This window comes from Schistocerca nitens, chromosome 10 (genome assembly GCF_023898315.1).
Source record: "Schistocerca nitens isolate TAMUIC-IGC-003100 chromosome 10, iqSchNite1.1, whole genome shotgun sequence".
In the NCBI taxonomy this organism is placed as follows: Eukaryota; Metazoa; Arthropoda; class Insecta; order Orthoptera; family Acrididae; genus Schistocerca; species Schistocerca nitens.
Window position 1 is genome coordinate 185,187,462 of NC_064623.1, and position 22,626 is coordinate 185,210,087.

The 22,626-nt window shown below is 44.9% G+C and overlaps 1 protein-coding gene across 2 annotated transcripts in view; it reads left to right on the forward strand.

Moving 5' to 3' along the window:
- Positions 1 to 22,626, forward strand: part of LOC126210104 (uncharacterized) — a 292,284-nt gene that overhangs the window by 238,352 nt on the left and 31,306 nt on the right. For both annotated transcript variants that reach the window (XM_049939239.1, XM_049939240.1), the window contains exon 3: positions 15,130 to 15,361. In XM_049939239.1, coding sequence (XP_049795196.1) covers positions 15,130 to 15,361 — 232 coding nt within the window. The remainder of the gene's footprint in view (positions 1 to 15,129; positions 15,362 to 22,626) is intronic.

Consider the following 22,626-nt stretch of genomic DNA (forward strand, 5'->3'; position numbering starts at 1 on the left):
GCCATTTACGTCACATATCTTGACACTCGCAAACTCACTCTTCAAATACTAGGGTTTTGTGAATGAAAACATGTTCCAGGCAGGCTGTGTTACATTTTTATTATCTAAGCGATTGGCCAGTTTCGATATTTCGTCATTTTCAAGCATGTATCTTAAGCTTCCAGTTTCATTTCACATTGTAATACACTGAAGCACGAAAGAAACTGGTATAGACATGTGTATTCAAATAAAGAGATATGTAAACAGACAGAATACGGCGCTGCGGTCGGCAACGCCTATGTAAGACAACAAGTGTCTGGCTCAGTGGCAGGTAATCAAGATTTAAGTGAGTTTGAACGTGGCGTCATAGTCGGTGCAAGAGCGTTGGGACATAGAACCTCCGAGGTAGCGATGAAGTGGGGATTTTCCCAAACGACCATTTCATGGGTGCACCGTATCAGGAATCTGGTAAAACATCAAATCTCCGACATCGCTGCTGCTGGAAAAAGATCCTTAAAGAATGTGACCAACGATGACTGACGAGAATTTGAAATTTGTGGTAACTTCCTATAGGACCAAACTGCCGAGGTCATCGGTCCCTAGACTTACACACTACTTAATCTAAATTAAACTAACTGATGCGACAGACGACACACTCACCTGTGCCTGAGGGAGGACTCGAACCTCCGACGGGGGAAGCCGCGCGAACCGTGCATGACGCCCTGGACCGCGCGGCTACCCCGAGCGGCAACTGAAGAGAATCGTTCAACGTGACAGATATGCAACCGTTCCCTAAATTGCTCCAGATTTCAGTGCTGCCCCAACAACAAGTGTCAGCGTGTGAACCATTCAACGAAACATCTTCGTTGTGGACTTTAGGAGCCGAAGGCCCCCTCATATAGCCTTAATGACTGGACGACACAGAGCTTTACACCTCGCCTGCGCCCGTCAGCACCGACATTGGACTGTTGATGACTGGAAACATGTTGCCTGGTCGGACAAGTCTCGTTTCAAACTGGATCGAGCGGGTACCGAGACAACCTTATCAACCCATGGAACCCGCGTGTCACCAGGGAACTATTCAAGCTGGTGGAGGCTCTGTAATTGTGTGGGGTGTGTGCAGTTTGAGTGATGTGGGACTCCTGACACGTCTAGATATGACTGACAGGTGACACGTATGTAAGCATCCTGTCTGATCACCCGCATCTATTCGTGTCCATTGTGAATTCCGACGGACTTGGGCAATTCCAGCTGGGTAATGCGACACCCCACACGTCCAGAATTGCTACAGAGTTGCTGCAGCAAAACTCTTCTAAGTTTAAACACTTCCGCTGGCCACCATACTCCCTAGACATGAACTATACTGAATATATATGGGGTGCATTACAACTTGCTGTTCAGAAGAGGTTTCCATCTCCTCGTACTCTTACGGGTTTATGGACAGCCCTGCAGGATTCTTGGTTTCACTTCCATCCAGCACTACTTCAGACATTCAGACATTAGTCGAGTCCTTGCCACGTCGTGTCGCGGCACTTCTGCGTGCTCGCGAGGGCCCTACATGGTATTAAGCAGGGGTACCAGTTTATTTGGCTCTGCAGAGTATATCGCTGGTACACGATTGGAAATGACGAAGTAGAATCGTGAAATTTGGCAAAGAAGCAAGTTTTCACAGAATAACTTAAGAAAAAATCCAAAAAATTTTAAATCTGTAATATATGTCCATTTTTATCAGTCTATCCTTCTGTCTGCCCACTCGTTAAGACCCATTTTTCTCAGGAACGGTTCGACGTACCAAGATGGAATTTATGTCGCATAGTAAGGTCTTTAGTCCCTGGGCGGTGCACCAAATGTATGCTTCCAAGAAAATTTAGTCAAAAGATGCGGCCATTTATGTCACACATTTTTATGCTCGCAATGACAATCATCAAATCCTACGAGTATGTGGTACTTCCTATTGACCTTTAATAATGAAATCTGGCAGGAAGCAAGGGTTCACAGAACAAGTAAGGAAAAAAAATTGTTAATTTGAAATTATATCACACAAAAAAATATTTTTTGTCATTTGTTATCTGTCTGCCTATCCTGTTAAGATCCATTTTTCTCAAAATGGGCAGATGTGTATCTTGTCTGTATCGATATCGCTAAAACGGAAAATTCTTGGAGTTTCTCGACTCCCCATACGGAAAATCTATCTTACACACACAATTTAGTGAGTACCAAACCGTCGGTGTGGGAGTTCTATTGGCACTCATCCGTTTTTTTTTTTAATTTTTGCTCACAGACGTAAGTTGTTCCACACATTCATGCCATACCAGCAGCAAATTTCTTTAGTTTCGGAAAGCGCAGCTGACTGACATTAACTTGAAATAAAACAGAAGATAATATTACAATAGAAAGGATTTTCTTAAATTAAAAGTGTACTTGTACAACACTGAGCCATGGTAACAGTCTTGCCGTTATAAGTTTACAGGCATAACAAGCTAAAATATTACATGATTGCAACCAACTGCACTCGTATTACAATTATCGAACATACACTCCTGGAAATTGAAATAAGAACACTGTGAATTCATTGTCCCAGGAAGGGGAAACTTTAGTGACACATTCCTGGGGTCAGATACATCACATGATCACACTGACAGAACCACAGCCACATAGACACAGGCAACAGAGCATGCACAATGTCGGCACTAGTACAGTGTATATCCACCTTTCGCAGCAATGCAGGCTGCTATTCGCCCATGGAGACGATCGTAGAGATGCTGGATGTAGTCCTGTGGAACGGCTTGCCATGCCATTTCCACCTGGCGCCTCAGTTGGACCAGCGTTCGTGCTGGACGTTCAGACCGCGTGAGACGACGCTTCATCCAGTCCCAAACATGCTCAATGGGGGACAGATCCGGAGATCTTGCTGGCCAGGGTAGTTGACTTACACCTTCTAGAGCACGTTGGGTGGCACGGGATACATGCGGACGTGCATTGTCCTGTTGGAACAGCAAGTTCCCTTGCCGGTCTAGGAATGGTAGAACGATGGGTTCGATGACGGTTTGGATGTACCGTGCACTATTCAGTGTCCCCTCGACGATCACCAGTGGTGTACGGCCAGTGTAGGAGATCGCTCCCCACACCATGATGCCGGGTGTTGGCCCTGTGTGCCTCGGTCGTATGCAGTCCTGATTGTGGCGCTCACCTGCACGGCGCCAAACACACATACGACCATCATTGGCACCAAGGCAGAAGCGACTCTCATCGCTGAAGACGACACGTCTCCATTCGTCCCTCCATTCACGCCTGTCGCGACACCACTGGAGGCGGGCTGCACGATGTTGGGGCGTGAGCGGACGACGGCCTAACGGTGTGCGGGACCGTAGCCCAGCTTCATGGAGACGGTTGCGAATGGTCCTCGACGATACCCCAGGAGCAACAGTGTCCCTAATTTGCTGGGAAGTGGCGGTGCGGTCCCCTACGGCACTGCGTAGGATCCTACGGTCTTGGCGTGCATCCGTGCGTCGCTGCGGTCCGGTCCCAGGTCGACGGGCACGTGCACCTTCCGCCGACCACTGGCGACAACATCGATGTACTGTGGAGACCTCACGCCCCACGTGTTGAGCAATTCGGCGGTACGTCCACCCGGCCTCCCGCATGCCCACTATACGCCCTCGCTCAAAGTCCGTCAACTGCACATACGGTTCACGTCCACGCTGTCGCGGCATGCTACCAGTGTTAAAGACTGCGATGGAGCTCCGTATGCCACGGCAAACTGGCTGACACTGACGGCGGCGGTGCACAAATGCTGCGCAGCTAGCGCCATTCGACGGCCAACACCGCGGTTCCTGGTGTGTCCGCTGTGCCGTGCGTGTGATCATTGCTTGTACAGCCCTCTCGCAGTGTCCGGAGCAAGTATGGTGGGTCTGACACACCGGTGTCAATGTGTTCTTTTTTCCATTTCCAGGAGTGTATATTACCTGACATAAAATAGAACAATTTAGGTAATCCTAAATGAGCGCCAACAACTATAATTAAAGTAGAAGTTAATACTAGAATTAAAAAGCTTTTAAAAACAACTTACAACTGCTAGACTGTTATTATGGTTCAATATTCCACAAAAATACTTTAAAAAATTAAAAAGTAATTTTAATTGTATTAGTTTCTATTTTATTTTTACTTGTAGCCATTCGTCTAGTTTTACCTAAATGGTTCCGTTGTCTGTCATTTATTATATGTTAGACTACTGCAATACGATTACATTTGGTCATACTAATAATGTAACATTTGAGCTTGTGATCGTTGTAAGCTTACTCTTTAACAATTTATATTTTATTTTGTGAGTTGTATCAGTTTTGTTTACATTGTATTGCACCAATTACGTCATTCACGATGTTGCCTTAAGACGCACAGTCATGCTGTGTAAATTTTACCTGATGTCAGTATAACTTTCTTCATTATATAAGTATCATTAATGTATTTTTGTAAATTGGTGCACCATGTTCTGACATATATTTAGCTAGTTAGTTAGGTACATGTCCCTTACTCATTTGAACGATTCGATCGTCGAAACGCTGTGGAACGAGTCAGTTTATAGGATATGTATACATGATTAATGTTAATATTAATGAACACAGTCGGCCCCCGGTAACAATGGTCAAGTCCGAGTGCCTGTCCGTTCCAGCGTGGAGCTGTAAAAAAATAAAAAATAAAAGATAAACCGGCACGGTAGCTCAGCGTGTTCGGTCAGAGAGCTGGCTGGCCACTGTAATAAAAAACTGAGTGAAAGGATCAACAACGAACTTCAACGGATGTCATGTGACGTCCGCTACGACGAAATACAACGAACCATAACGAACAAAAAAAAAAAAAAAAGAAGAAAAAAATGGTCATCGTGACGGATTGTCAATCCTCTGGACCCGGGTTCCATTCCCGGCTGGGTCGGGGAATTTTCTCCGCTCAGGGACTGGGTGTTGTGCCGTCCTCATCATCATCCTATCATCGTCATCGACTGCAGGTCGCCGAAGTTGCGTCTCATTGAAAGACCGGCACCCGGTGAACGGTCTGCCCGACGGGGGGCCCTAGCCATACGAATAAATAAATAAATAAACGAAGTTTGCTTGAGAACTCTGATCGTGATGGCCCGGGTTCCCCAGAATCCGAAAACCCAGTTGTCGTCTGTCGACGAGTGGATTGGTTACCACCTGGGGTAATTCTGTCATTACTCTCACGAATCATGATAGCTTGTTTTGGTCCAGTGTTTCCACTGGGTGTTTAGAACCAGGGATTGTCAGTTCCTGGAGCAAACTTCGTCCCAAGGTTCCCATGTACATTGGTACCTTTAACATTCAGACCCTAATTCAACCTGGAAAATTACACAACTTAGTAACAGAGCTAGACCAACAAAAAATTAAGATCTTAGCGTTACAAGAAACTAGATTCACGGATGAAAATACAATAGACTATGGAAACTATCGCATCTTCAAGAGCAAGACTGACAAACGAATTGCCAATGGTACGCCACTCCTGGGCATGGCATTTGCGGTGCACAGAAATATATTAGGCTCAATTAGAGAGGTCTTTTCCATAAATAATCGCCTCATGACCATGCGTATCCAGTGCGCCAACAAGAAATACACATTGATAAATGTTCATGCACCCACAAACATAGACAACAAAAAACGCCAACTACAAACTGAAAAATTCTGGACTAAACTTGAAGATGTCATGGCCAAAATTCCCCGGGATGATATCAAAATCTTAATGGGAGATTTCAATGCACAAATTGGCAGAGAGAAAGAACACCAAAAAACTGTAGGAAAATATCCAGCACACAGATTCACCAACAGAAACGGACTGAGATTTATTGAACTATGCCAACAAAATAATCTAAAAATAATGTCTACATCTTTGAGAAAAAAACCTAGAAAACAAAAGACCTGGAGGTCCCCCATACAAGAGATCGGCGAATATCAGATTGACCACATTGCCATCTCCTATTTCGTACAGAAAGAGATCCATGATGTCCAAGTCCGCAGAGGGGCGAACATTGACTCAGACCACTACTTAACACGCATTAAAGTGAAATTCACCCCAAAAAAATTCTATCCGAAGAAAACACACATGATGAAATTTGACACACGAACAATCAAAGAAGCCAATCTGAAGGAGGAGTGGGAAAAGGAACCAGCTGACTCTTTGGAAAAATTTCGAACAAAAATTACAAAGAAGGCAAAAGAACTGATCCCATTGAAAAAGAACACAAAACACCCCTGGTGGGACTCTGGATGTGAAAAAGCGCTGGAAGAAAGAAAGAAAGCCTTTCTGAAGTATAACAGTAAAAAATCCCCAGAAAATCTAGATCACTTCCACAACACAAGAAGACAAGTGGCAAAAACAATCAGACAAGTCAAGAGGAAGTACCTCAAGGAACAGTGTGAGTCTATTGAAGAAAATTTCCGTAACTATAATGTACGAGACTTCTATAAGACCTTTGCTGGGAGAATCAATGGATACGGCTCACGAAATATATGTTTCAGAAAACCAGATGGAAAACTAGCGCTCACAAATCGGGAAAATTGTGAGGAGGTGGCAAGATACTTTTCCGGACTCCTCAATTGCCCTGAACCTTCTTCAAGATTCCCTCAAGAAACTGCTGTCTACACAAATCCAGAATCCCCACCACCCACACTAGAGGAGATCCAAAGACATATTCATAGACTGAAAAACAACAAGGCATCCGGAGAAGATAATATCACTGCAGAACTACTTAAAGATCTTGGACCAAATTCCCTCAAAGAACTCACTCAAATCATCACAGACATTTGGCAGACAGAAAAACTACCAGTAGACTGGAAATGCGCCCTAATTCATCCACTGCATAAAAAGGGAGACATGGCAGATATAAACAACTATCGAGGAATCTCCCTTCTCCAAGTCACTTATAAAATCCTCTCAGCTTGTCTTCTTCAACGAACACAAGAACAACTCGAACACAGTATTGGTGAATACCAAGCTGGCTTTCGCCCTCACCGATCCTGTGCAGAACAAATTTTCAATTTGAAGACAACACTAAAATACAAAGCAGTCAGAAACAGTCCGATCATTTGTTCCTTTGTTGATTTCGCAAAGGCTTATGATTCAATCGATAGGCAATCTCTCTTTATTATCCTTGAGGAGCTAGGACTCGATCCGAAAACCCTAAACCTTATCAAAGAAACGCTCACAAACACAACTTCTAAGATAAAATTCCTGGGTGAAATATCAGAGCCCTTCCTGATCAAAACCGGCGTCAGACAAGGTGACGGCTTGTCTCCACTCCTCTTCAACCTTGTCTTAGACAAAGTCATCCGAGAATGGGAAAAAGAACTGAAGAATCAAAATTACTGGAAGCCTATACAACTAGGAAGATTTAAAGATGGTATTAAAATTTCATGCTTGGCATTTGCAGATGACGTGGCCATTCTAGCAGAAAACGAGACCACAGCAATTAAACAGATAGACATTCTCAAAGAATGCGCCGAAAAAGTTGGGCTACAAATTTCCTTCCAAAAAAACAAATTCATCTGCTCAAAATTTGAAACTCAAAAACTGACTACAAAATATGGACAAATTGAGAGAGTTCCATTCTTTAAATACTTAGGCGAGGTCCTAGAACCCACAGGGGGAGAGAAAACTGCACAAAAAGTTCGACTGCAAAAACTGAAAAGAGCATACTGTAAAACCCACAACATCTACAATAAAAAGTGTCTCTCCATTCACTCAAAAATACGACACTACAATACAGTAATCAAGCCCGAAGCACTATATGCCAGCGAAACACTCACACTCCATAGAAAAGGCGACCTGGAAGGCATCCTGAAAGAGGAACGCAAAATTATCAGAAAGATTCTTGGCCCAAAAAGAACTGAAGATGGATACAGGTTACAGTCTCGGAAAACTACAGAAAAATTATCTAACCTCGCCGCAGACATCCGGAAAAGAAGACTAAAATTTTACGGTCATATCCACAGAATCCCAACACCCAGACTCTCCCACAAAATTTTAATATACATTGAAAAATTGAAAACCATACCCTGGATACAAGAAACCAAAACAGATCTAGCAAATGCACAAATAAATTCTTCAGAAGTTATAAACAGAAATGCATACAGGCAAAAAATCAATAGTTGGAAAGTACAACCCGAGAATGAAGTTTGCAAGAGACAGGGGACAAAATGGACAGAGGAAAGAAAGAGAATTCATGGGGAAAGAATGAGAGAAGTTTGGAGAATTAAAAAATTGAATCGGAAAAGCTTTGCGTGATCCGTATGGGTCTAATCGCACATAATAATAATAATAATAATAAATAAACGCATTAGCATTTTATTCCTACTCATACAACTACACTTAAAGACAAGTTTACTTTTAATACTGATTGCCAGTTTTTAAGCAGATTTCCTCAGTGGAGTCGAAGGTGTTTTCCACACGAAATGATTTTAAATTAGATTTAAACGTTGCTTCGCTACCTGTCAGACATTTTATCTTGTTTGGAAAACGATCAAAAAGTTTTATTGCTGTATACTGAACCCTTCTCTGATATACTGACACCTTTAACAATGGGTAATAAAGGTCATTTTTCTCTATAGAGTTGTAGGTATGTACAATTCTGTACTTCTCACATTGTGATAAATTATTTGTGACGAGTTTCATTAGCGAAAATATGTATTGTGACGACACAGTTAAAATGATTTTTGAAGGGATGCCTACGTGTTATCAGTGGGTGAACACCACAAATTGTTCTTACTGCTCGCTTTTGTGCAATCAGTACTTTCTTTCTAAGTGATGAGTTACCCCAGAAAACCATTCTGTATGACATTACTGAGAGGAAGTATTCAAAATATGTCAGGAGGTTAATACTTTTGTTTCCAAGATTAGCAATTATACAAAGAGCAAAAGTAACTGACGTTAATGTTTGAGAATCTCAGTAATATCCGTCTTCTAGTTCAACTTTTCAATAACGTGTATACCCAAAAATTTGGAGCATTCTACCCTACTTACTGATTCCGGCTTATCTGCTACATCGGTTGTTGGTATGACTGCTTGCTGTATGCAACTGAAAGAAGTGTGTTTTCCAAACTTTAGGCAGAGTCCATTTTCGGAGTACCACTTTACAATCCCTTGGAAAATATTATTTACAACTCTTCTGTTGCTTTCTCTCTAATGGGATCTGCAAAATGTGTCATCTCCAAAATGTACCAATTTTGCTTGTTGAATGTTAAGTGTAAGGTAATTCACAGATATAACCAATGGAGTGGGCCCATAATTAAATGCTGTTGGACATCCTTTGTGATTTTACACGTCACTAAAATTTTGTACCTTCCTGACACTGTCTGAATTACTCACCACAATCTATTGCATTACCTTTAGCAATCATGAGTCAAACCAGCTGTGGGTAAGGCCATCACTTACATAAAATTTGAGTTTTTCGAAGACAATATCGTAATCTACACAATCGAAGTCCTTGGAGAGTTCACAAAAAATATCAACAGGCGATATATTATTATTCAAGGCGTCTACTGTTTGATGAATAAATGTATAAACAGAATTCTTAGTGGAGCAACCTTTCTAGAATCCAAAGTGTGATATGCTAAGTAAATTATTTCCACTTAAATTTGCGACTACTCTTGAGTAATTTACTTTTTCGAATATTCTGGAAAAAGATGTCAGTAAGGAAACGGCATGATAATTGTTTACGTCTATCTTGACACCTTCTTATGAAGTGGCTTGATAGTTGCATATTTTAACCTTTCTGGAAAAATTTCCTGCCCCAGTGATACACTACATATATTATTATTATTATTCATGTATGAGCCCAATAAGACCAAACGAGGTACAATCAATCAATGTCGCTTTTGATGGTTGGTCCAAATTTGTTTGATCCTTTCAGAATGAAGTCTCTTTTTTCATGAGACCACGGTGTTCCAGTCTGTTTTATAATTTCCCTCTGATCAACTTTCCAATCAAATATCTTTTTGATGAATGTTTTCCTGAGCTATACCAGCTACTTCAAGGACGCAGCGATCCATTTAACTGGTACAGTTTTGGCCTTTCTTGTGTTTTTGTAGAATTCAAATATTTTTTTGTCAGCCTAGTGGATGCCTTTTAATGTGCCCATAAAATCTGAGCCTTCGTTTTCTCATGTCACCACGTATGTCTGTGTATTCTTCTATTTACTTATTCCTTCTCGGCCTATAAGTTTCTCCATCAGTAATTTTGGGGCCTAATATTTTTCTAATAATCGTTCATTCTTTATTTTTAATTTCTTCAGTATACTTCTTTCTACTTAAAATTAAAGTTTCTGCTCCTTAAAGACATTCAGGTTTGATTACAGTGCTGTAATGTCTAAGTTAACTGAATCTAGAAAATGATTTTTTATTATAAATATTTTGTGTTAATCTGAATGCAGCTGCCATTTTTTGACGGCAAACTTCTTTTGCAGCTTTGTCGAGACCGTTTTCTTGCATTATTTCCACAAATATTTAAACTGAGAAACCCTTTTCATTTTTCCATATTTCGTGTTCAAAATCTTTGGTGCTTGTTTGTTGCATGTCATATATTCCGTTTTTTCGAATGATATTTTTAATCTTACTTTTTCCGCAATTTCTTTAATAATTTCTATTTGTTTTTGAGCAGTGGTAACATCCCTTGTTAAAATTTCCAGATCATCTGCGAAGGCGAGGCAATCTACTAAAATATTACCTCTACCTGTCTTGATTGATCGAGCTATATTTTGACTCGACTTTTCCTCTCGTCATTCTGTAATTGCCTTTTCCAAAACACAGGTAAACAGTAATGTTGAGAGCCCATCTGCCTAACACCAGTCTTTTTATCAAATGGTTCAGAAATTTCTCCCATGAATTTAACTTTAGAGGTAATGTCGGTTAACGTTTTCTTAATCAGTGTTAGAGTTTTATTATCTAGCCTTTTTTCCATAAGAATTCGGAAGAGAGATTCACAATCAAGTGAGTCGTAGGCTGTAGGCATGTATCACTAACTACATTACTTATTAAGTAGGAACAACTTGTCTTAATTCCGTTTGAAAAACCACCAGCACCACAGAAAATTTTGTTCTTTGAATTTTTATAGTGTTGTATTAATTTCAGCCAAGGATACTGGTGCTTCTTCTGGTTACTTAAAGTATACCGGAATGGCACTTTTAATCATTCTCTTTCTTCTTCAGGTAAACCGTTAAATCCTATATTTGTTGTTACAGTTTGAAACTGGTTTTTAAAAGCACTTGCAACTTGTGAATTATCAGTCACGACATTGTAATTTAGTTTAATTATTGTGGAATCTTGTACACTGACTGGCTGTCCTGTCTCCTGTTTGACAATGTTCCATATCTTTTTAATCTTATTATCTGCGACATTTATGTACATCAGGACATGCCCACATCTGGATATTTTAATGACTGTTCTTAAACTACTACAGTGTTTTTTGTTGTATGAAAGTAATGTTAGCTCTTGACTTCCTCTGGCTTTTACATAAATTTCCCACTGCCTGTTACCAGAGTTTTTAATTCCCTTAGTTACCCATGGCTTACTAATTGTTTAATAGATTTTTTGGATAAACTGTAGGAAATCAGCTTTTAAATACTGACACAAATTTATTATGCTATAAACTGAGTTTGACATAACGTATCTTTCCACATATACCTCATTCCACGCCCCCCGTCTTAGCTTACTCTTAACGATTCCTGTTAGTAATATCTTACTGCTTTGTACAAACGTGCCTCTGGGTTGTAAAGTGCCACACTGTTTATTTTCATTAATTGTGCATCATGATCCGATAGTCCATTGTCAGTTCTACATATACATCTACATCTACATGGATACTCTGCAAATCGCGCTTAAGTGCATGGCAGAGGGTTCATCGAACCACTTTCACAATTTTCTATTATTCCAATCTCGTATAGCGCGCGGGAAGAATGAACACCTGTATCTTTCCGTACGAGCTCTGATTTCCCTTATTTTATCTTGGTGATCGTTCCTCCCTATGTAAGTCGGTGTCAACAAAATATTTTCGCATTCGGAGGAGAAAGTTGGTGATTGGAATTTCGTCAGAAGATTCCGTCGCAACGAAAAACTCCTTTCTTTTAATGATGTCCATCCCAGATCCTGTATCATTTCTGTGACGCCCTCTCCCATATTCCGCGATAATACAAAACGTGCTGCCTTTCTTTGAACTTTTTCGATGTACTCAGTCAGTGCTATCTGGTAAGGATCCCACACCGCGCAACATTATTCTAAAAGAGGACGGACAAGCGTACTGTAGGCAGTCTCCTTAGTACGTCTGTTACATTTTCTAAGTGTCCTGCCAATAATACGCAGTCTTTGGTTAGCTTTCCCCACAACATTTTCTGTGTGTTCCTTCCAATTTAAATTGTTCGTAATTGTAATACCTAGGTGTTTAGTTGAATTTACGGCTTTCAGATTAGACTGATTTATCGTGTAACCGAAGTTTAAGGCGTTCCTTTTAGCACTCATGTGGATTACCTCACACTTTTCGTTATTTAAGGAAAACTGCCACTTTTCGCACCATTCCGATATTTCTCCTAAATCGTCTTGCAGTTTTTTTTATCTTCTGATGAGTTTATTAGTCGATAAACAACAGCGTCATCTGCAGACAACCGAAGACGGCTGCTCAGATTGTCTCCGAAATCGTTTATATAGATAAGGAACAGCAAAGGGCATATAACACTACCTTGGGGAACGCCAGAAATCACCTCTGTTTTATTCGATGACTTTCCGTCAGTTACTACGAACTGTGACCTCTCTGACAGGAAATCACAGATCCAGAACGTTCTTCATACCAACCGCAAACAACTGTGGCGTGGTGACATGGTGCAATGTCGTCCATAACGAATGGCTGCATATGCTGTCCAAATAGTCGAACATGACTATCTACAGTCAATTATCGGTTCATCTGGACCACAGGACCCATTTCAGTGCCATATAAACACAGCCCACGACGAGCTTGCACAGTGCCTTCTGGATAGCTTGGGTTCGTGGGATCTGCACCAAACTCGAAGCCCACCATCAGCTGTTACCAACTGAAATCGGGACTCAGCTGACTAGGCCACCGTTTTCCAGTCCTCTAGGGTCCAACCGACATGGCTACGAGACGTGGAGAGGCGCTGCAGTCGATGTCGTGATGTTATCAAAGCCACTCGTGTCGGTCGTCTGCTGCCGTACGTAGCCCATTAACGCCAGATTTCGCGGCACTGTAACAACGGGTACGTTCGCCATGCACCCCACACTGATTTCCGCACTTATTTCACGCAGCGTTGCTTGTCTGTTAGTACTGACAAACTCTACCTAAGGACCTTTCCTCTCGGTCCTTAGGTGAAGGCGGTCGGCCGCTGCGTTTTCAGTGGTGAGAGGTAATGCCCGAACTGTGCTATTCTCGGCACACTCTTCATTCTGTGGATCTAGGAATTCTCTAACTATTTTGAAATGGAATGTCCCACGCATCTAGCTTCAACTACTCTTCTACTTTCAAGTCCGTTAATTCTCGTGGGAAAACTTTTCATATGAGTCACCGGAGTACAAATGATAGCTCTGCACTGCAATTTTAAACCTCACGTACACAATACTGCCACCATCTTTATACACTACTGGCCACTAAAAGTTCTACACCAAGAAGAAATGCAGATGATAACGGGTGTTCAATGGACAAATATATTATACTATAACTGATGCGTGATTACATTTTCACTCAAATTGGGGGCATAGATCCTGAGAAATCAGTACCCAGAACAACCGCCTCTGACCGTAACAGCGGCCTTGATACGCCTGGGCATTGAGTCAAACAGTGCTTGGATGACGTGTACAGGTACAGCTGCTCATGCAGCTTCAACACGATACTACACTTCATCAAGTGTAGTGACTGGAGTATTGTGACGAGCCAGTTGCTCGGCCACCACTGACCAGACGTCTGCAATTGGTGAGAGATCTGGAGAGTGTGCTGGCCAGGGCAGCAGTTGAACATTTTCTGTATCCAGAAAGGCCTGTACAGGACCTGCAACATGCTTTCGTGCATTATCCTACTGAAATGTAGGGTTTCGCAGGGATCGAATGAAGGGTAGGGCCACGGGTCGTAACACATCTGAAATGTAACGTCGACTGTTCAAACTGCCGTCAATGCGAACAAGAGGTGACAGAGACGAGTAACCAATGGCACCCCATACCATCGCGCCGGGTGATACGCCAGTATGGCGATGACGAATACACGCTTCCAATGTGCGTTCACCGCGATGTCGCCAAACACGGATGCGACCATCATGAAGCTCTAAACAGAACCTGGATTCATCCGAAAATGACGTTTTTCCATTCCTGCACCCAGGTTCGTCGTTGAGTACGCCATCGCAGGTGCTGTGTGATGCAGCGTCAAGGGTAACCGCAGCCATGGTCTCCGAGCTGATAGTCCATGCTGCTGCAAACGTCGTCGAACTGTTCGTGCAGAAGGTTGTTGTCTTGCAAACGTCTCCATCTGTTGACTCAGGGATCGAGACGTGGCTGCACTATCCGTTACAGCCATGTTGGTAAGATGCCTGTCGTCTCGACTGTTAGTGATACGAGGCCGTTGGGATCGAGCACGGCGTTCCGTATTACCCTCCTGAACCCACCGATACCATATTCTGCTAACAGTCATTGGATCCCGACCAACACGAGCAGCAATGTCACGATACGATAAACCACCATCGCGATAAGCTACAATGCGACCTTTATCAAAGTCGGAAACGTGATGGTACGCATTTCTCCTCCTCACACGAGGCATCACAACAACGTTTCACCAGGCAACGCCGGTCAACTGCTGTTTGTGTATGAGAAATCGGTTGGAAACTTCCCTCATGTCAGCACGTTGTAGGTGTCGCCACCGGCGCCAACCTTGTGTGAATGCTCTGAAAAGCTAATCATTTGCATATCAGAGCATCTCCTTCCTGCCGGTTACATTTCGCGTCTGCAGCACGTCATCTTCGTGATGTAGCAATTTTAATGGCCAGTGGTGTATGTCCATGTTGTTCTTCCACGACTCTTGTCAGCCCAGTGTACTTTCATATATAAACTTACATGTGACCTGAACTTGAAACGAGACAGGCAGCTCACGACGAGTGTGTGGCAGGTGCTGGACCACGTGACTCCCATCTTCCTGCGGGACGAGCCGCTGTCGCACAGCTTCCCGCCGTGCACCACCGGCAGGAGGGAGCGCGACTTCCGGCAGTACGCCATGGAGCAGCTGCGCTCCGGACTGTCCGTGATGGCCACAGACGGAGCCGGGGGGCCCGTGGTCGGCTCCTGCCTCAACCGGCCCTTCTGCAAGCAGTACCTCGCGGCCGCCTGCGGTCAGCAGCCCGGTGAGTCATCCAAACAGCGCCATACTCCGAGGCCTGGCCTGCGCAATTCAGTACATGTCATACACAGTGAAGAACCAAAGAAACTGATACACCTGCCTCAGCCGGCCGGTGTGGCCGAGCGGTTCTAGGCGCTACAGTCTGGAACCGCGCGACCGCTACGGTCGCAGATTCGAATCCTGCCTCGGGCATGGATGCGTGTGATGTCGTTAGGTTAGTAGATTCAAGTAGTTCTAAGTTCTAGTGGACTGATGATCTCAGAAGTTAAGTCCCATAGTGCTCAGAGCCATTTGAACCTTCAACACCTGCCTGATATCGTGTAGTGCCCCTGCTATGACGCAGAGGTGCCGCAACACGACCTGGCATGGACTTAACTAATGTCAGAAGTAGTTGTAACCTCCCCTTCACTTATCGACCTTAATGACAGTGAAAAATTAAACCGCGTGTACCTAATGGAAATTCGGGAAAAGCAATCGTCACCGAAGTTAATTTGTCGGTAAAGAGGGAGGAAAGGGTTACATCTAAATGAAAGGAAAAATGCAAATGAAATTGGTGGAAATTAATTCTGAAAAGGGGTAAAGTTAACAAAGAAAGTAAATGTGCGGCCGTTACGTTAACAATTAACTAGCGGTAATCAGATATTTGAGATTTGGGAGAAATTACGGTCGGCAGTCCTAAGGACAATTACTATAGTAACTGAAAAAGAAAGGTTATTACACATATAATTAGCACTGGAAGTGTGGCAACTGAAGGTTGACACGTGTAGTGTGAAAACTGAAAGTTTGTCAGAAGTAATAAATTTCTCTACACTCTGACTTAATTTAGCAAAAGAATTAATAAAACCGGAAAATCGAAAGTTAATTTAGTGACTGAAGTTAATAGTAAGCTTTCTTTCTGAAGCACATCGAAATTCAGTAAAATACGGTTAGTCTTGGACTACCTCAACAATCATTTCAAAAGCTACTTGAATCTACGCAATTTAGAAATAAGTGATTTAACTTTGAACTTGAATTAAATGATTCTGAACAATTAACAATAGTAAAATTTAGTACGTACCAAGCTGAGCTGCAGTCACAGGTAAGCTAAAATACGGTAACAAAACTCGCACTCTTAATTTGTGCTTGTGTAATCTAAATATTGTAGCCAGCTATGAATACCTTAACTGAACTTTGAAATTAAAGCAGTGAAATCGAATGATGCTGGCGTTTGAATTTTAACGACACTCTGGTTCATTCCGGAAAAGGAAGGGACCCTGCTTGGTGATGCAATTGGGGCAATGAGCAACAAAGGTTCATGCTACGTTGCTGTAATTTAGTTATGAAAATGGAACAGTTTGAAAAGCTGAGGTCTGCCATGCAGTTCTAAGACTTTACGTGCTTCCAGTCTTCCTTGTTGGTTGATTGAAGGTTTGAAGTCGTCGGTCGAGGAGGTGGCGACAGTCACTCATTGTCGGCCGTCGCTGTTGCAGAAGCTGGATGTTGGCGCGCCTTCTTCTCGACACGGTCACGAGGCGAAACGGGCTCTTGATGTGCGCCAGCTAATGCTTCCCGTCCGCGACACCGTGTCAGAAACTATCATAGCAAGTCGAGCGCAATTACATGCTGCCCAACCCCGAAAGCGCGGCAACTCGCGGGAGCGTCACACAACACACCTGCTCCACTGCACCACCCCAGCCAGACTCCCCCTCTGCCCGCGCTCCACACGACAGAGTTAACACTACCAAAGATCCTAAACACTTTGGTTCTCCACACGACCTATCGATGTATTCGTTCGATAGCATAGTTTTCCCTAGGCCAGACCCAGCGTATAAATACAAATAATATTCACAAAACAAACCAACATATATATATATATATATATATATATATATATATATATATATATATATATATACTCCTGGAAATAGAAATAAGAACACCGTGAATTCATTGTCCCAGGAAGGGGAAACTTTATTGACACATTCCTGGGGTCAGATACATCACATGATCACACTGACAGAACCACAGGCACATAGACAAAGGCAACAGAGCATGCACAATGTCGGCACTAGTACAGTATATATCCACCTTTCGCAGCAATGCAGGCTGCTATTCTCCCATGGAGACGATCGTAGAGATGCTGGATGTAGTCCTGTGGAACGGCTTGCCATGCCATTTCCACCTGGCGCCTCAGTTGGACCAGCGTTCGTGCTGGACGTGCAGACCGCGTGAGACGACGCTTCATCCAGTCCCAAACATGCTCAATGGGGGACAGATCCGGAGATCTTGCTGGCCAGGGTAGTTGACTTACACCTTCTAGAGCACGTTGGGTGGCACGGGATACATGCGGACGTGCATTGTCCTGTTGGAACAGCAAGTTCCCTTGCCGGTCTAGGAATGGTAGAACGATGGGTTCGATGACGGTTTGGATGTACTGTGCACTATTCAGTGTCCTCTCGACGATCACCAGTGGTGTACGGCCAGTGTAGGAGATCGCTCCCCACACCATGATGCCGGCTGTTGGCCCTGTGTGCCTCGGTCGTATGCAGTCCTGATTGTGGCGCTCACCTGCACGGCGCCAAACACGCATACGACCATCATTGGCACCAAGGCAGAAGCGACTCTCATCGCTGAAGACGACACGTCTCCATTCGTCCCTCCATTCACGCCTGTCGCGACACCACTGGAGGCGGGCTGCACGATGTTGGGGTGTGAGCGGAAGACGGCCTAACGGTGCGCGGGACTGTAGCCCAGCTTCATGGAGACGGTTGCGAATGGTCCTCGCCGATACCCCAGGAGCAACAGTGTCCCTAATTTGCTGGGAAGTGGCGGTGCGGTCCCCTACGGCACTGCGTAGGATCCTACGGTCTTGGCGTGCATCCGTGCGTCGCTGCGGTCCGGTCCCAGGTCGACGGGCACGTGCACCTTCCGCCGACCACTGGCGACAACATCGATGTACTGTGGAGACCTCACGCCCCACGTGTTGAGCAATTCGGCGGTACGTCCACCCGGCCTCCCGCATGCCCACTATACGCCCTCGCTCAAAGTCCGTCAACTGCACATACGGTTCACGTCCACGCTGTCGCGGCATGCTACCAGTGTTAAAGACTGCGATGGAGCTCCGTATGCCACGGCAAACTGGCTGACACTGACGGCGGCGGTGCACAAATGCTGCGCAGCTAGCGCCATTCGACGGCCAACACCGCGGTTCCTGGTGTGTCCGCTGTGCCGTGCGTGTGATCATTGCTTGTACAGCCCTCTCGCAGTGTCCGGAGCAAGTATGGTGGGTCTGACACACCGGTGTCAATGTGTTCTTTTTTCCATTTCCAGGAGTGTATAAAGACACAGAAATGTCATATCTTCAGGTAACAAAATAAGGGAAAAAATTAATAGTGCAGCAGAAGGAAATAGGAGGATATGCATTTCTGGCGTTACATAGTGATCGAGGGAACTGAGACCACGAATCCTGCAGGGGTATCCATAAACCCGTGACGTGGTGGAGATCTGTTCTGAACAGCGCGTTGCAAAGGATCCCAGATAGGCTCGTAATATTCATGTCTGGGGAGTTTGAAGGCCAGCGAAACTCGTAAGTGTGTTCCTGGAGCCGCTCCGTAGTAATTCTGGACGTGTGGGGTGTCGCATCGTCCTGTTGGAATTGCCCAAGTCCGTCGGAATGCACTCCGACTGCACAAACTCGACACCATTACAGCGCCTCCACCAGCTTGAACAGTCCCCTGCTTTCATGCAGGGTCCATGGATTCATGAGGTTCTCTCCACACCCGTACACTTCCATCCGCTCGCTACAATTTGAAACGGGCCCCAGCGATCACGCAGAAGTGCCGCAACACGATCTGGCATGGACTTCACTAATGCCAGCAGCAGTGTTGGAGGAAACTGAGACAACGAATCCCGCACGGCTATCCATAAACCTGTGACGGGGTGGAGATATCCCCTGAACAGAAAGTTGCAAGGCATCCCAGATATGCTCATAATATTTGTGTCTGGGGAGTATGGTGGCCATCGGAAGTGTATGAACTCAAAAGACTATTTCTGGAGCCAGTCCGTAGTAATTCTGGACTTGGGTGTGGCATTGTCCTGTTGGAATTGCCCAAGTTCATCGGAATGCACAATGGACATGAATGAATGCAGGTGAGCAGACAGGATGCTCACGTACGTATCACCTGTCAGAGTCGTATGTAGTCGTATCTGGGGTCCCATATCACTCCAGATGCACACGCTCCACACCATTACAGAGCCTCTAACAGCGTGAACACTCCCCTGCTTTCATGCAGGGTCCATGGATTCATGAGGTTGTCTCCATACGCGTTCATGTCCATCCGCTCGCTACAATTTGAAACGAGTCTCGTCTGACTAGGCAACGTGTTTCAAGTTACCAACAGTCCACTGTTGGTGTTGATGGCTCCGGGTGAGGCGTAAAGCATTGTGTCGTGCAGTTATCAAGTTTACAATAGTGAGTCTTCGGCTCCAAAAGCCCGTATCAGTTATATTTCGTTGAATGGTTCGCACGCTGACGCTTGTTGATGGCCCAGCATTGAAATCTGCAACAATTTGCGGAAGGGTTGCACTTCTGTCGTCAGTCGTGTGTGTGTGTGTGTGTGTGTGTGTGTGTGTGTGTGTGAAATGTTCAAATGTGTGTGAAATCTTATGGGACTTAACTGCTAAGGTCATCAGTCCCTAAGCTTACACACTACTTAACCTAAATTATCCTAAGGACAAACACACACACACCCATGCCCGAGAGAGGACTCGAACCTCCGCCGGGACCCGCCGCACAGTCCATGACTGCAGCGTCTGAAACCGGTCGGCTAATCCCGTCTTCAGTCGTTTTTGGTCCCGTTGTTGAAAGATCTTTTTCCGGGCATAGGGATGTCGGAGAGTTAATGTTTTACCAGATTTCTGATATTCACGGTACACTCGTGAAATGGTCGTACGGGAAAACACTTCATTGCTACCTCGATGCTCGTGTGCCGACTATAACACCACGTTCAAACTCAGTTGAATCTTGATCACCCGCCATTGCAGCAGCGGGAACCGATCTAACTACTGTGCCACACACTTGTTGTCTTAGATAGGCGTTGCCGACCACACTGCCATACTCTGCCTGTTTACATAACTCTGTATTTGAGTACGCATGCCTATACCAGTTCCTTTTGGGCTTCAGTGTATATGTACAGAGAAACGGATGATTATACTTTCAGAAAAATTGAATAATTTATTCAATAGAAAAACTGAGCAAGTCGGTCAGGCAGTGGTGCACATCTTTCCTTTATGCAAGCAGTTATTCGGCTTGGCATTGTTTGACAGAGTTGTTAGGTGTCCTCCTTAGGCATGACGTGGCACATTCTGTCCATTTGGCGCATTATTTCGTCAAAATCCGGTGGTGGTTGCAGGGGCCTGCCCATAATGCTCCAAACGTTCTCAGTTGTGGAGAGATCCGAAGACCTTCCTGGCCAAGTAAGCCTTTGGAAAGCGCCAAGACAAGCAGTAGGAACGCTCGCAGTGTGTGGGCGGTCATTATTTTGCTGAAATGTAAGCTGAAAAAAAGTGCTGTGACTTTTCAAACAAATTTAAATTCTTTAAACATACTGAAGCTTTCTTTAAAACACATCTTAAAATACCAAGGTTATACGAATGTAGAACACTCTTTAGCTCTTATTCGCTGCTCGCAATAATTGTTCTACCAAAACCAGTCAGAATTTACAGCCAAGCTAGAATCTTTCGAAGGCGTGTCTCAAAACAACTTCATTCCCATCGCCCTGAGTAGCACATAAAAAAAAATTGCGCTACTAGAATAAGTGAGCCAGCAAATGAACACCAAGCAAATCACATAACGAAGCACGGGGTGGTTGTTCTGAAATCTCAGAACGTATATAAAATGACTAAATATTTTATTGCAGTGTTGTTTCATAGCAAATTTGCAGTTAAGTGTCTCTTATGCGAGAGCATAATATACACTCCTGGAAATGGAAAAAAGAACACATTGACACCGGTGTGTCAGACCCACCATACTTGCTCCGGACACTGCGAGAGTCCTGTACAAGCAATGATCACACGCACGGCACAGCGGACACACCAGGTACCGCGGTGTTGGCCGTCGAATGGCGCTAGCTGCGCAGCATTTGTGCACCGCCGCCGTCAGTGTCAGCCAGTTTGCCGTGGCATACGGAGCTCCATCGCAGTCTTTAACACTGGTAGCATGCCGCGACAGCGTGGACGTGAACCGTATGTGCAGTTGACGGACTTTGAGCGAGGGCGTATAGTGGGCATGCGGGAGGCCGGGTGGACGTACCGCCGAATTGCTCAACACGTGGGGCGTGAGGTCTCCACAGTACATCGATGTTGTCGCCAGTGGTCGGCGGAAGGTGCACGTGCCCGTCGACCTGGGACCGGACCGCAGCGACGCACGGATGCACGCCAAGACCGTAGGATCCTACGCAGTGCCGTAGGGGACCGCACCGCCACTTCCCAGCAAATTAGGGACACTGTTGCTCCTGGGGTATCGGCGAGGACCATTCGCAACCGTCTCCATGAAGCTGGGCTACGGTCCCGCACACCGTTAGGCCGTCTTCCGCTCACGCCCCAACATCGTGCAGCCCGCCTCCAGTGGTGTCGCGACAGGCGTGAATGGAGGGACGAATGGAGACGTGTCGTCTTCAGCGATCCCAGAGTCGCTTCTGCCTTGGTGCCAATGATGGTCGTATGCGTGTTTGGCGCCGTGCAGGTGAGCGCCACAATCAGGACTGCATACGACCGAGGCACACAGGGCCAACACCCGGCATCATGGTGTGGGGAGCGATCTCCTACACTGGCCGTACACCACTGGTGATCGTCGAGGGGACACTGAATAGTGCACGGTACATCCAAACCGTCATCGAACCCATCGTTCTACCATTCCTAGACCGGCAAGGGAACTTGCTGTTCCAACAGGACAATGCACGTCCGCATGTATCCCGTGCCACCCAACGTGCTCTAGAAGGTGTACGTCAACTACCCTGGCCAGCAAGATCTCCGGATCTGTCCCCCATTGAGCATGTTTGGGACTGGATGAAGCGTCGTCTCACGCGGTCTGCACGTCCAGCACTAACGCTGGTCCAACTGAGGCGCCAGGTGGAAATGGCATGGCAAGCCGTTCCACAGGACTACATCCAGCATCTCTACGATCGTCTCCATGGGAGAATAGCAGCCTGCATTGCTGCGAAAGGTGGATATACACTGTACTAGTGCCGACATTGTGCATGCTCTGTTGCCTGTGTCTATGTGCCTGTGGTT